At 38.0% G+C, this 13,975-nt stretch overlaps 1 protein-coding gene across 1 annotated transcript in view; it reads right to left on the bottom strand.

The window, feature by feature from the left end:
* Positions 1–818: 818 nt before the first annotated feature.
* The window catches only part of GABRA4 (gamma-aminobutyric acid type A receptor subunit alpha4), a 50,088-nt gene continuing 36,931 nt past the window's right edge, over positions 819–13,975 (bottom strand). The window contains exon 9 of the mRNA XM_071556547.1: positions 819–12,597. Within this exon, the coding sequence (XP_071412648.1) occupies positions 12,064–12,597 (534 nt within the window). The 3' untranslated portion in view covers positions 819–12,063. The remainder of the gene's footprint in view (positions 12,598–13,975) is intronic.

Below are 13,975 nucleotides of genomic sequence, written 5' to 3'. Positions count from 1 at the left end.
AACCTATGATCTAGCTGTGGTTGTCAGACACAGCAGATTTCTTGGCATCAACATCTGTCCCTGAAGCAAGCAGCAGTTACAGCACTTTGCAGCATTTAAAGCCATTCTGACAGCTTTCAGCTCAGCCTATAAAAAGATTTGATGGTCTTGGCCACACTTACAAAAGAAATTAGGGTGCCCCATCTCCTGCTTTGCATGGGCCACTGTACATAGCAAAATGATTTCTCCATACATGTCTCTCTACTCATATTTGTTGCAAGCTGTATTTCATTCTTGCTGAAACACAGTTTCTACAAGTCTATACCTTCTAATGCACAGAAGCTTTACCAGATCCAATCACAGAATATTAGAAAATTACTTTAGGTCATGTAAAGAATTAGAGCAGCTGACAATTGGCCTGTTGGCAGGTAAGGCAGGGAATAAGTGCTCTTAGATTACCTCACAGGAATAACAAATAAATAAATTAGATAATCAAGAGGGCACTTTGTAATCAAGGGTGCAGTGTATTATTTGTTTCTGAAGCTGTGAGAGGCAAGGTAATTCACTGAGCATTTAGCTTGTATAACATAGTGACACACATCTTGACAATGATACATCAGTAGACTGTAGGGCCATCTTAATAAACAATACAACTGAGTAACATTCATCATATTGCTAATGAAACTCATCCCTTTATATGTTCAAATATAAAGCATCAGGTTGACTGAATAACTTAATGTTCCAGGAATAACTGCAGCAGAATCCATATCAAAGTAGTTTACTATATTCCTTCCTCTTCCTGCTTTTGGTCACAATTAGAAGGACAACTGTTTAAGAACTCTCACAATTGTATTTTATTTGACATCAGCAATATACACTGGAGTATAATAGGAACATTTTTTTGCACAATCTTTCTTGCAAGATGGATTTATTTTCCAAATACATAGATGTTCATAATACAGGAAGGTAACAGTTAAGCTGCACAATAGCGAAACAAGTTGACACCTATCATACCAGCTTTTAAATTTGTTAGTATATTCAGGTGACCAGCATTGAACATATGCATTCAAATAATTTAGTTGACCTCTGATTTTTTAATCCTCCCAGCCACATTATTCCATGCAACTAAAATAAGCACCATGAATGGTGTAAAAGATATAAACCCTCAAGGCTGCCCCTGCACTGATTTTCTTTCAGTTCTCCTGCATGTATAAGCCAATACAAAGGAATAAATATCAGAACCTGGCAGGGCACAGAAACTCTTGCAGCATCCATCTAGGACAGTTACATACTGAAGAAGTAGTAAGTTCTTAACAGAGAAGTTAGGGAATTTAGGACTTTTCTTTAGAGGATGTTAAAGAAGCACTTCTACTATAGTTGCTTTTATGTGCATTTTCTGCATGTCACTACTTTTACGGAAAAAAAGATAAAAATACTTTACTTCCAAAAGTCTCATATTTTTCACTGACAGTCTTCCTTACAATGTCTAAGCCTAAACTCAAATGCTATGGTTGCAAAGAACAGGTTTACAGTAAATGAAAATACCAGGAAATACCATTCTCTTGCTTTTCACTTTTTTTTTCAGCCTAAAAATTACCCCCAGATATAGCAGCTGCTGCACATCACACAGAAATACCCCTTTTTAAATTTTTTTTGTTTTGGTTCCTAGTTGGTACAGGTCTTAAACTTTGAATTTGCTCAGAAGTTGGTATATTCCAGCCTGCCTCTCAACTGTGAGTTTAGAGTGAAAGCATGTTTCACATCATTCATTAGATGGATCAATTTTAACAGCTCGCAGAAGTGCCTCAGCAATTTTGAATATCATAACTGGGACAACTGGCAGAGCACAAGGGCAGTAGGTAAAGATGAGGAAAAAAAAGGAATCCAAGGCAACTAATAAGGGGGCCTAGTTACTTATTACCAGCAAGTGAATACTGTCTGCAGACAGGCTTTTAAAATATGGTAGCTGCCACAACAGATGGTTCTGGCCACAGCATCACACAGCATGAGCAGGCTGGCAGTGCTCACACTCATCCAGAAAATTTAGAAACCAGAAAATCTTTGGTCTGCTCTGTAACTGACTTGTATTTCAAGCAATAAAAGTGGTTTAAGTCACTGCACTAGCACTGGATCTTGAAATCCACAAAACAATCCTTAAATACCACTGCTTCAGGACTCCAGCTCTATCCACTCTATGCCTTGCTGCTTGGCTGCCAGGTTTTTATCTGTCATTAGCATGGGTGCACACCCTCTCCCTGCCCAGATTGTGCTGTCCACCCCGGTGATGGAGATGTGAGGCAAGGAGCCCACAGCTGAAAGGAAGGCATGTGAACCACACGCTATCCCAGAAACTGCTGCTTCCCACCTCAGCCACAAGGCAAGCGAGCAAAGCCAGAGACAGATATGGAAGAAATCAAAACAGTGCAAAAGTAAGCAGAACATGCCAAAGTGTGGGTTTTGATTTTACACTTGGGGGGTTTAAAATAGCTAATGAGGTGCTCTTAAGCCTAATTAAACTCTCACATCTTACCTCGGCAAAATGCCTCAACTTTTCTGACCCTGAACTGGGATACCTCCTCCTGCTGAGCAGATTGCTCCATCAAGACAAAATTTAGACTTAAAAAGCCATGTTCCTAACTCAGTAAGGCCAGCACTCAGTGCCCTCCTGACCGGACTGATGAATTGAACCTAAAAATCCCTCTGTCTTGTTTGAAAAGGCATTACCTTCTGCACTTCCCTCACAGCATAGCAGAGAGAAAACTTGGAAGCCTACAGGGAGGCTGTTAACTTGCATACTTAGTAAGTCCAGCTTAGAGTGTGAAGATCAAAGAAGGTCTTTTCTTTTACTCATATTTTTTATTATCTGATTTCACTATACTTACACATATGATGTCCAAAGAGGAAAGTGAGAAGTAGCCTTTTAAAATCTCTTTACCAAATTTTTTCACCTTCTGTTTATGTATCATCTTTACATTCTCTAAAATAAAAAAATACCACCCCTGTATTTATGAAATGGCTACTGAATATTACATGGCTAAGCCTATTTTCCACTATGACATATATCAACTACCTTAACAGAAAACCTACAGACATTCATTGCGTCTTATCTTCCTAAGTAAAATGGCAACAAATAAAATTCACATTCTTAGTAGGAAAATAATTTTTATATTTAAAATTTAGAAATTTTATCTGTTCTCAAAGAGATTTTGTTCAAAAACAAAATCTGTCTTATTAATATAATCATAGAGAGACTCCTGAAGTTGGCTTAGAAGTGTTTGCTACCTTCCTAAAGTTTGCAATGGAGCTTGTGAACTCCATGTGTGCAAGTGAGGAAACCTCTTAAAAAAGATAAATTAAAAAACCTGAAAAAAACTCAGCTTGATCTTCTTCATAAATAGACAACAAAATGGAGAAATGAGTGTCAAAGAGAAAACAACCTTTTCCTATATTTAAACTACAGGAGAGGTGACAGGGGCAATAATAGCTATACTTGCAAAAAAAAAAATCGGTGATGCAGTTCTGCTTCTGGAAAGACCCATAAGCAGCTGGCATGTGGCTGTGGGTACTTACCAGGCAGCAGCACTATGTTCTGTTTCATTATCAGACATGTACTTGTCAGTCTCACCAGTGTCCATATCAGAACATTTAGCAGACATGCAAGGAAAAGACTGCAGTACACCTTGGTCCCCATTTGAGATGTTCAGTGCTGTTACAGTGAATATGAGCAGTGCTGAGCTAAAGGCAGGGGTTTCATTCTGCCCTATTTTGTACTCCAAGAAAGCTTTTTACATCCCACCTCCAGTACTCCAAAGACTCTGGTGCCCTACAGTACAACTTGGATGCACAGCTACGTGAATGTGTTCCAACAGGCGCAGCTGCTGCCTCACATCTTTCCAGTCTTCTAGCCACAGCATTAGAAACTGTAGGACAGATTAACTGTGCTGATCCTTGCACAGGATTTGCATTTGGAGTTCAATTCCACATTGCACTCAACTTGTTCCTGAGCTGTCTACTTGGAAGAGAGTGTAGGAGGCATTTTCCTAAGTGGCTGAATTCAATATAAGATCTGCATAGCCTCTGAGAGAGACAGTCTTACTCTCCTTACCTCTGTTTCTGACCACAGGTTCCTATCTTCTCCCACATGAGCAGCATAACAGCTCCCATGTACCCATATGGTGGGTTACAAGCACATCTTTGCCTTTCATGGGATCCACACTGTGCAAGTGCCAAGGTTGTGGATGTACATTTTCAGACATGTCAACTTTAAGTGCATCTGCAGCCCACAAGATGTAGCACTGACCAGGTTATCAGAAATTCTTGGCACTAAGCAGCTTTTATGAATGAATTCAGGTACAGGAATGAATCTTCAGATTTAGCAGGAAGGCATGACACTTTAAAAAATCCTGACTGTTACTGTAATGAAAGCTTTTTTCTTCCCTCCATCCCCTCTGATAACTGAATGAAAACAGAGACAGTAATCTCTGTATTTAGTCTCTTAATCATAAAGCAAGTTAAATGCTAAACATTCTTAAGTGCTTTATCACTGAAGATTAAATATACAGAGTCCCAGAAGGATTAAAAAAAATGTTACATTTTTGGTTGAGAAATGTTCTAAAACAGAGGAAAACAGTAATACCTAATAAAACTCCATCTTTTTCCCTTACCATTCTGTCTCCTAATTATTCCCGGCTGACAATGAAAATACAGTTTTCTGAAAACAGCTTCAATGGAACACAAATTATTATAACAGGACATTAGATAATTTTTACTTTCTCATTATACTTATAATGAAGAAATAATTATTTCTAGCCTATTTCCTGCCAGATGCAGTTCTAGTACCTCTAATAGGACGTATCTTAAAATAACTGCTTGGTAGCAAGAATCAAAATTTTTCATCCATACTCATGTTTTCCTTTCTCTTCCTTTTCTCTCTCTTCAAATAACTTCATTGATTTTGGCTCTTCCATAAATTCTGGCCAGCTTCTATTTTTTTTTCCCATTATTTATCATAGATATAAATCACAAAATCACCTTTGTGGAGGAAAAATGGCCACAGGGGACACCGGAGGTTTGAAAAAACATGAGAGCACTTTTGTTTTAATGCCAGTGGAGGTAGGATGAGAATCCTCAGACTGTAGTTTCACACCAGCTTTTACCCAGTTCAAAGTATCATTCCAGCCTCCTCACTCTCTCCTTTGTACCAGCAGTAAGACAGGGAGACAGATTAGACGCGTCCCACTGCTACTAACCAGCCAAAAAGCAACAAGACAAATTCAGTTTTCAGCTAGACAAGTTATTTCAGCCTGCTCACCACAAACATTGAAATACTTCCCCCCAGACAAAGCAAGACAATAGAAAGAAGGCAAGAGTACTACATTCAGCAGTAATAAAGTTTTATAATGTAGTCTTTAAAAAAAGCCACAAAACCCCCATGGATTCTGCTTATAGTCCCTGTAGTGCAGACTGCTTCAGACGATGGCAGGACATAAACCAGCTCCAATCCAATCCAACCCAGACTCTTAGAATACATATGCCCTGAGTCCTGCCCTGCCTAATATGGTTCAGCAGCCCGTCAAATATGGGCTAAATACTCAAGGCCAAGCTTTTTCACAAGTGGATTAATTTCCACCATGAAAGCACTGCTGGTACTGATGTATTTATGGCATGTATCCATGATAAATATTTTCACGTAACTGCTCAAGTACTCTGGTTATCTGAAATGCCTCAAAACTCCACCACTACTCCAGTGACAGAGAATGTTGCCACAAATTAATAAAAAAATGAAATACATGTACATACAGAATCATGTATTTATGAAAACCACCTTATTATTCATTTGACAGCCTGGTACATTCTAGCAGAAAAGGAGATTTTCAAGTTTGCAAATATAAAGCATACTGTGAAGTTACTGTTAGTAATAAGGTTAACTACCTCATATTTTTAAATAATTTTGAAGAAATATGTTTTTTACTTCTGAGTCTTCTATTGTCATAGCAGTTTTACTCACCATGGAGATGATCCACCAGCACAAAACTATGAGGCAAGACAAAGCAGTACTCAACTAAATTTTGCCATGCATCGAGCTCAGAAGTCCATCCGAGTGCTTCATACTGTCACCTGCTTCTTCTACCAACATCCAGTTCGCTTTTTTCCAAGGTTGAAAACATGTTCACAAATAATGATTATTTTCTTACGTATTTCTTTAAGCCATCAGACCATTCTTAGATTGCTATGTCAGTTAACAGCAACTTGGATACAACATTCACAAAAATCACTAAGCAAACAGTGAAGGAGATCAACAACAGAAAGCCCACCAGCAGGAAATAACCCAGACCTCTGTGCTAGCTGAATATTAATTCAGTAGTACTATACTTTTCCTTCGTATCTTTTTCTTGAAAATAGATGTATGAAGATTAAAAAAAAACTCCATACCCCACATGGTGTTTTCCATTCAGAAGTGTACTCTTTAAAAACAAGACTATTAACAAGTGCATCTTGAGTTTACCTCTTTACAATTCAGGGAATTCTTATTATTTCTATGGATACATGTATATATGTATCAAGGCTGCTGCAGCAGCTTTAGTATTTTTAAATGCCAAAACTAGGCTCTTATTTAAAAAGAGCATTCAATAATTGATGGGAGTTTGGATGATTTTCTAAAAAAGGGAATCTCCAAGGCTTTTTATTTTTGCTGCTGTTATTTTTATTTTGAAGAAGCCATCATGCTTTCAGTTCCTCTCCACGAAAATGAAAATAGAATTATGACCAAAATAATGTAGTGAACTGCAATGGATATTAACTGCTTTGCTTTGAAATCCTTTACAGTGGAATAATACAAAAAGCATAAGAAAGTCGAAGAGATATTTGTAGATGCAATAAGTTACAGACTAGAAGGCAATGCTATTCTAAATGCTATTCAGTTCTAAAATAAATACCTACTGCATTGTTTAATTCATGTGAAAACAAAGTATGTTTTACAAATTCTATCAATTTTACATTAACTGCACTTTTCATTCTCTCAAGTTAAGGAAATAGTACATATCATTAGCAAAGAGAGATCTTTGCAGGGTGCTCTGTACTTCACACTACTCTCACTTGCTTGGGATGTGGCAAAACTTACTTTCAAAGGCTGATGTACTCAGAATGTGGTGAAACTGCCCACCACACTAACATTCTCTAAAATAGCTACATCTTGACTCTGAAGAGAGGCCTACAAATGAAAACTGCACAAATTAACATGTATTAGACTCTTTCAAAATGGTGCACTTTTCCTTCCAGTAAACTTTGTTTAAAGTGCATTGAAGTAAATGAAAAACACATATCCATCAGTGGATACCATTAGAGGTCTTTACAACAATATAAACTTACTTGGAATCCCACAGTGAATGAAATACAAGGTCTTGGGGAAAAAAAATCAGGGAAAAAAAAGATGTTATTGTTATTGAACTTTAAATAATTTTTTCCTGGATGTTTTTTCCTAGTTTTTTGTGGTTGGTGATTCATGGTTAACACTGATCTCCATAATGCTATTTACCCCTTGGATTTTCACTGAGTATGAAATTTTCTTTATAGAGCTTTGTTCCTGCAAATGTAAACAGAGGAGCTGTATTACTTAGGCTATATTGCTTTACTCCTATAGGATTATGAAGGGAGGCACCTCCTGTTCTCCCCACTTAGCACTGACCTGCCACAGACCAACAGCCATGTAGCTCTGCAGTTCTGTAAGACTTCTACAATTTTGATTACCCTCAGTAGATATTACACTATGCATAGGCATCTCAATATGACAGCTGCCATCTTTATATGTTATTCAATATTAGGATTAAATAAAACCAAGGGTAGAGTTTTGACAGCTGTCTGTATTGCAATTCATAACAGTGGCAGCCACACAATCCCTTTCTATTTTCTTTTCCTCCTTAATATTTTGGGTTAAGCAAAAGTTCTGGAGCCCAGTGCATGAAGCCCATGATCTACTCTGTTTTCCCAATAGACTTGGAAATTTCGGGGATTTGGAGGGACAGTGTGCTATAGTAGACTCCTACTCCAGGGAGAAAGATTCTCCTAGGAAAACTCCTGTAGTATCTATGGGAAGATGTCCCAGGTGTACCTTCCAATGTGTGTCTCTAACAAAACCCCGTGAGGTCATTTCTTCCATTCTGGCCTTCCCCCCACTTCCAATAGCACAAGGGATATGGGAGCATTACCTTTCGGATGTATTGGATAAATATACACTGTATACTCCAATGTTCTCACATCGCACACAGACGATGTACCACAGCATAAGGTACACCATGGCCAAATGATACACAGAAGGTATCAAGATGGTGCAAGAAGGCTGAATTCCGTGCATGTAGAAAAGCTGAGTTCATTTAATTTTTTACAGAAATACTGGTTAAATCCTATTAACTATAGTTACTTTGCTTCCCCGTTTTTGTTTGTTTTTTTTTTTTGCAGGGTCCATCCCGAATGATGATAATGGTGAGAGGCCAAAGGCTACCTTTGAACATCCTGTAATTAGTATATTTTAGTGCCTGTTAACAGAAAAGCTCTGATCCCATTCCTTATTAAATTATTTACCTCTTTCATGCAATTATCATGTGGTCTACTTGCCTGATCACAGAGTAGAGTGGTACTGCTGGTGAGCTCTAAGAGTTCAGGTCACCACAAAGAGCTAGGGTTTATCTACCTTTGCCACCTTTCTCAGCTTCATTATTTTCACCATTGCAGTGACACCTGTTAACAGTGGGCTCACAGTTGACTACAAAACACACTTCAATTTCTATGAAGGCAACCTTTCTGAGCCATATTTTTAACTGCTTTACTCAAATGACTGCATTAGTGGTCAGGGCTGCATCACTTTAATCTGTGGAAGTTTTGTTGTTGGTAACATCTCCAAGGAAACAGCAGTCAGTGGAGTCAGTGGAGTCTCTGTTTCCTGGCAAGGATTTCTGGCTTTCAATCCAGTTTCCTTTCCTATTGACAGATATAACTTATCTGAAGCATTTGGTTAGTTTTACATCACTATGGTATTGTATAAAGAAAAAAAGATTCCTTGACAAAGCCAATAGAAAAACCCACCCAAAAAAAAAATCATCTCACTCAAACTCATCTATAATAAGTAATTTGGTCACTGAAATGACACCTGCAATGTTCTCTCTCAGGATTTTAGTTAGCAGTTTGGAACATTTGGGCCACTATATTTAGCATATTCCCTTTTTCTTTTTTTTCTTTTTTGCTTCTGAGTTACAGTATCACTGAGTATACTACAGGCTCTTTACTGTTTCAGATCACTCTACAAGGTGATTAAATAAAATGAAGAACTACTGTTAACAATAAATTCCTATATACATTGTCCACATCTATTTTGGAAAGGTTATTATAGTAATTTCTTCATATGCTGCAACATAAAAATGTACAGTTCAATAGATTAGTCCTAGACTCATTTTTTTTAATGTGTCTCATCTACAATGTAGCCATGGAAGTGTTGTAAGGTACTTCAGGAATACATTGACAGATTTAAAAATAGGTAATTTTTTTCTGTGGTATCCTTAAAAATTTCTCCCAAAATGGAAGCATAGGAGTAAATATTTGGAATCTATTAATTTTTGCAATTTTTTTTCCTCCTTATAAGTCTTTAAAATGGAACTACAATTGAATTCAAGCAGCACATTTAGATCAATCTTAGCCTCAACCAGTGCTGATCCCACTGAACAATGCAGTAGAAGAAGTTGATTATAAATCAGTATATTGGGATGGGTGCAAGGAAGAGACAGGTGTTTATAATGAATAGTTTAAAGCTCTGCCTGAGAAAAAACATCCTTGGTTTTTATCACAGGAGAAAGCCAAGAGTAATTTCAGTAACTTCTGCTGCACACACTAGGTTCTCCATAAAAAAGGTCATTTGTGTAATTATAATCAACAATTGCCAGAGGATTAGCTTCGTTTCTTCTGGTTTAACAAAATAAATAATCAACTTCTTGCATATTATCATCTATGCTCACAATCTGTAACAATGTGACCTAATTAGAGGGGAAACAGCTACAGCAACTAGCAATATATCCAAAGATACAAATTACTGCAGTTAGACATCTTGCACAGGTGTTCTCTTTCCCATTCCATGGTACACCACATGTAATGGTTTTTAAGGAGTGCTATAATCTCAAATGTCTTCTAGATGTAAAAGACAAAAAAGGGAAGGACCATATTTGGCCTTTTGAGAGCATCCCTTAAGTAAAAAAAGACTACAGCAATTGTTTCTATCATCACTACATTAAAGTCACAAAAGACATTACCACATCCTCTGCATTCTATCATCTACAGTCCAATGTTACTCATGAAGGAGCAGCCTGGGATCCATACTACACACTGCAGTATAGATCTCCTGCCATCTATCTCCCAGGTCCCGTAAGTTAAAGGTAAGATTCTCAGCCATGAGCTGTCTAAAAGGCTTGGAGAACCAGAAGCACAGTCATAGTTTCACCATTGTAGCTTCTTTTTATTCTGACTATTGTCCCAGCATAGTCTAAGGCAGTCTGGGACATGCCCTCAATTACCCACCCTGCTTGTGGTCTCTACCAGTTCCTTAATCACTATCTGGGCACAGAACCACTCACCTGATCTGCCCTGCAGCACAAGACTTTGACAATAGGCTACCAATCTGCTATTCCAATCAACTGAAGCCAAGGATTAGTCCAGACCCTTTAAAGATACAGCCAGATCACAGCTGAGAATTTGGCCTTTCCTTTTCACTTGTCACCTGCACAGAAAGACTAACCATTTGCCTAGCCAGATGGATCTGCACAAACATTTTTATCTGTTCCAGTGAAAACGACATTTATAATCAGGATTTCTATCAGGCTTAACTACTCATTTTTTTAATGAAGTTGCCTGCTTGCATATTGCAAATTGAGATGTAAGAAAAGCACCTATCTATGTCATAGATGGAAATTAAAAAAATGGATCATAAATTAACTTTTCCCCCTGGGCTCCAGCTAGAAACTTTATTTTTTTTATTTATATCACAGCAGTCTTTCACAAAAAGCCTGCCTTTCATTCACTCAATGACATGCCATCATCACACTCATCAAAGCACAGGATTTTTTTTTCTTAATTGTGAAAACTTTTAAAACTATGATGAAAATTTAACTTGACACAAATATTAGATAAAGTGAGGGCAGAATATGTTTCAAAGGAAATAAAGAGTGTAACTTAAAAATGTGGGGAGGAAAAAAAGAAGGAAGGGGAAAAAAAAACAAACCCCAAAACATCCAAACTAAAAACAAAGAATTGAACATTGCTGATCTGGTCCTTATCTATTACAACAGATGTAATTTAGGAATAAATCCACTCAGGCTGGTCAGAAAGGTCAAAGGAGAATCACACACATAAGATCACCTTACCAAACAAGGAAATCCAATTTTGAGAATTACATCAGATTTCAGATTTTATGAGGTTCACTCATTCTTATTTTGGAGTGAGTTACAATGCAAAATAATGTTTAGTAAAAATATACGGAGCTCTACAACTCCTTTGCATAACTTTCCCGGAGTTGCACTTTCCCAGGCTGGACTCTTTTTTCTTTTTTCCACTTTTCTTCCCCCCATTCTGACAATTTTAATCTAGCACGGAAAGTCCTTTTCTAACAAGCACTGTCAAAATATTCAGGATGTGGATATTTAGGAATGCAATGCTGTGTTCAGACAGCAGTGCTGGGTGCCTCAGGGATTTGTAATAACCAACATGCACATTCCTAACAGTCAGATGTGTTCCACTGCACAGCTGTGCATCTCTGCCTCTGGTTTTTCTGGGTGTATGCTCCTCCCAAAGACAAGTTCTGTGCATCCAGAGTAGTTTGCCTGAAGTGAGTGATGGTTCATTTCTAGCTGACAGGAGGAAGACCCATTACTGTTACCCATTACTCTGGTAAGAGATAACTAATTATCCCCAACAACTCCAGCCTTTACAATGGGAAAGTAGCACACAGCTTTTATAAATGAGAATTACTGACCTTTTTAAATAGTTTCGAAAGAAGAAACTCTGCATCAAATGTGAGTATAATTTAGGAACTACTACATAGCAGCAAAACTACATTAGACTTTCTGATTTTTCCATGGTATCCTTGGATAGATACACCACCCAGTAGACCATGTTAAATGCTCCAAAGGTAACAGGAAATAAAATGCGTGCATATTTGTCTATCTTACTCGTGCCAGAGTGGGAGGCAGGGGGAGCAGGTGGTGTGACAGCAGATGGCTTTGCAGGTGCTCCTAATGTATTAGGTGTGGTGGTCTGAATCTGCTCCAGTCTAGATCCAAGCAAGTGCTGAATGGAAGGGGATCCAGCTGTGGCATGCTGGGATACAAATCCAGTCAAAATTGGGGTAGAAGGAGGAGCTGGAGGGGTAGCTCTTGCAGAAGATAATGTCTCTGATGCTTTGATGCGTGTGAAGGGATTGGGACTTGATGCAGAAAGGGAACGGGGTGTAATGTCAGAAGACCCCTGAGCTACAGACAGAGGCTGGATGGAGCTGTGCCTTGTGTCAATTCGGCTCCCGCCATCAGCTTCGGACTGTACTGTGGCATTCATTCTTTTCCTCACGTTTGAATTGGCATCTGTACTCTGCAAATTTACCAAAAAAATACTAAAGTCATTCTTAAAATAAACGCTCATACGAAACAAATGGAAACTATAGTCAAGCACTATCAGAGTAATACATATATAACCAGTAGCTTTATCCTGAAGCACAAGGGTCATCATGAAAATAGATTTAATAGCATATAAAATGATAAACAATAGCTCTTTTTACGTGTGGCTGAAATATCAGTGAAGGCATTTAATGCACCACACTTCATGTAATGCGGTACCTATACAACCTTAATTCTAGGAGGCTAAGTATTTTTGGGTTAGAGTCATGGCTTTTGTAGAGGCTCATGCTCAAAACAAGATTCTCTGATGTCTACCTATTTCTCTCATGATATAAAAACATTCTAGATGCAACTTACCAGCCATGATCATTTACTTCTTTTTATCTCCAGAAAAATAATTAGCATATACAACAAATTCTAATGTCTTCTAGACTAGAGGCTATTAAAATGCAAATATTTACCAAACCAAGTTACCACATTGCTGCTCTTTCAGAAATATAGCCAGTGCTTTTTCACATCAACCACAGGCAATAAATTCCCCATGCACAACTGAACCAGGGCACAAATTCATCTTTCATCAACTAATCCTCTCCATTAATTAACTAATAGAAGTGGTGAATTCTCCATCACTTGATGTCTTCAGGTGAGTCTGGATGTCTTTCTGAAAGATATATTTCAATCAAATAGTACTTATTAGCCTGGATGAGAAACTGAAAAACAGACAAGGAAGTATAGACTGGAAATCCATCAGTTTAATATTTTACTGACTTTTGGGAGTGGGACTTGGCCTCTGCCTTTCTTCCCTGCATATAAGAGGAAGACTAATATCTTCTGAACTTCCTTCTGAAAGTGTACCTGAAGAACAGAATTTTGAACCTTCATCCCTGCACATAAAATATGATATAAAACATATTATAGTTTAGATATAATATGTGAATACTTTTTATTCAGACGCTAAATACTTTCCCAAAGACAAAGACTTAAAAGCAGATAGGGTGTACATACTCAGCAGTATTAATACAGGTCTAAATACAGACAGGGCCAAACAATCACTCGTTATACATAAAAAAATCCTGTTTTGCACCTCTCTGATGATACTATTCCCAAGCATTGCCCTGCACCATACCTACTGTGCCTTTGGCTCCCTTCCCTTCAACCTTTCCAGAGAACCCTGCCACAGCTCCCAGCACAAATCAAAGGAGGAGAAGGCAGGCAGTGATCTCTCTTCCCTCCTTCATCCAACAGCAATTCTCTCCAGCCAGGTTACAGAGCAGTAACAGAGAACAACTCAACTGTTATTCAAGGTACTAGCAGTACCTCGAGAAGTGTCTGTCTGCTACATCAGTTGTGCT

The sequence above is a fragment of the Pithys albifrons genome, chromosome 5, assembly GCF_047495875.1.
Source record: "Pithys albifrons albifrons isolate INPA30051 chromosome 5, PitAlb_v1, whole genome shotgun sequence".
NCBI lineage: Eukaryota > Metazoa > Chordata > Aves > Passeriformes > Thamnophilidae > Pithys > Pithys albifrons.
Note: the sequence above shows the minus strand (reverse complement) of the source record. Positions and strands in the feature narration are given on the sequence as shown.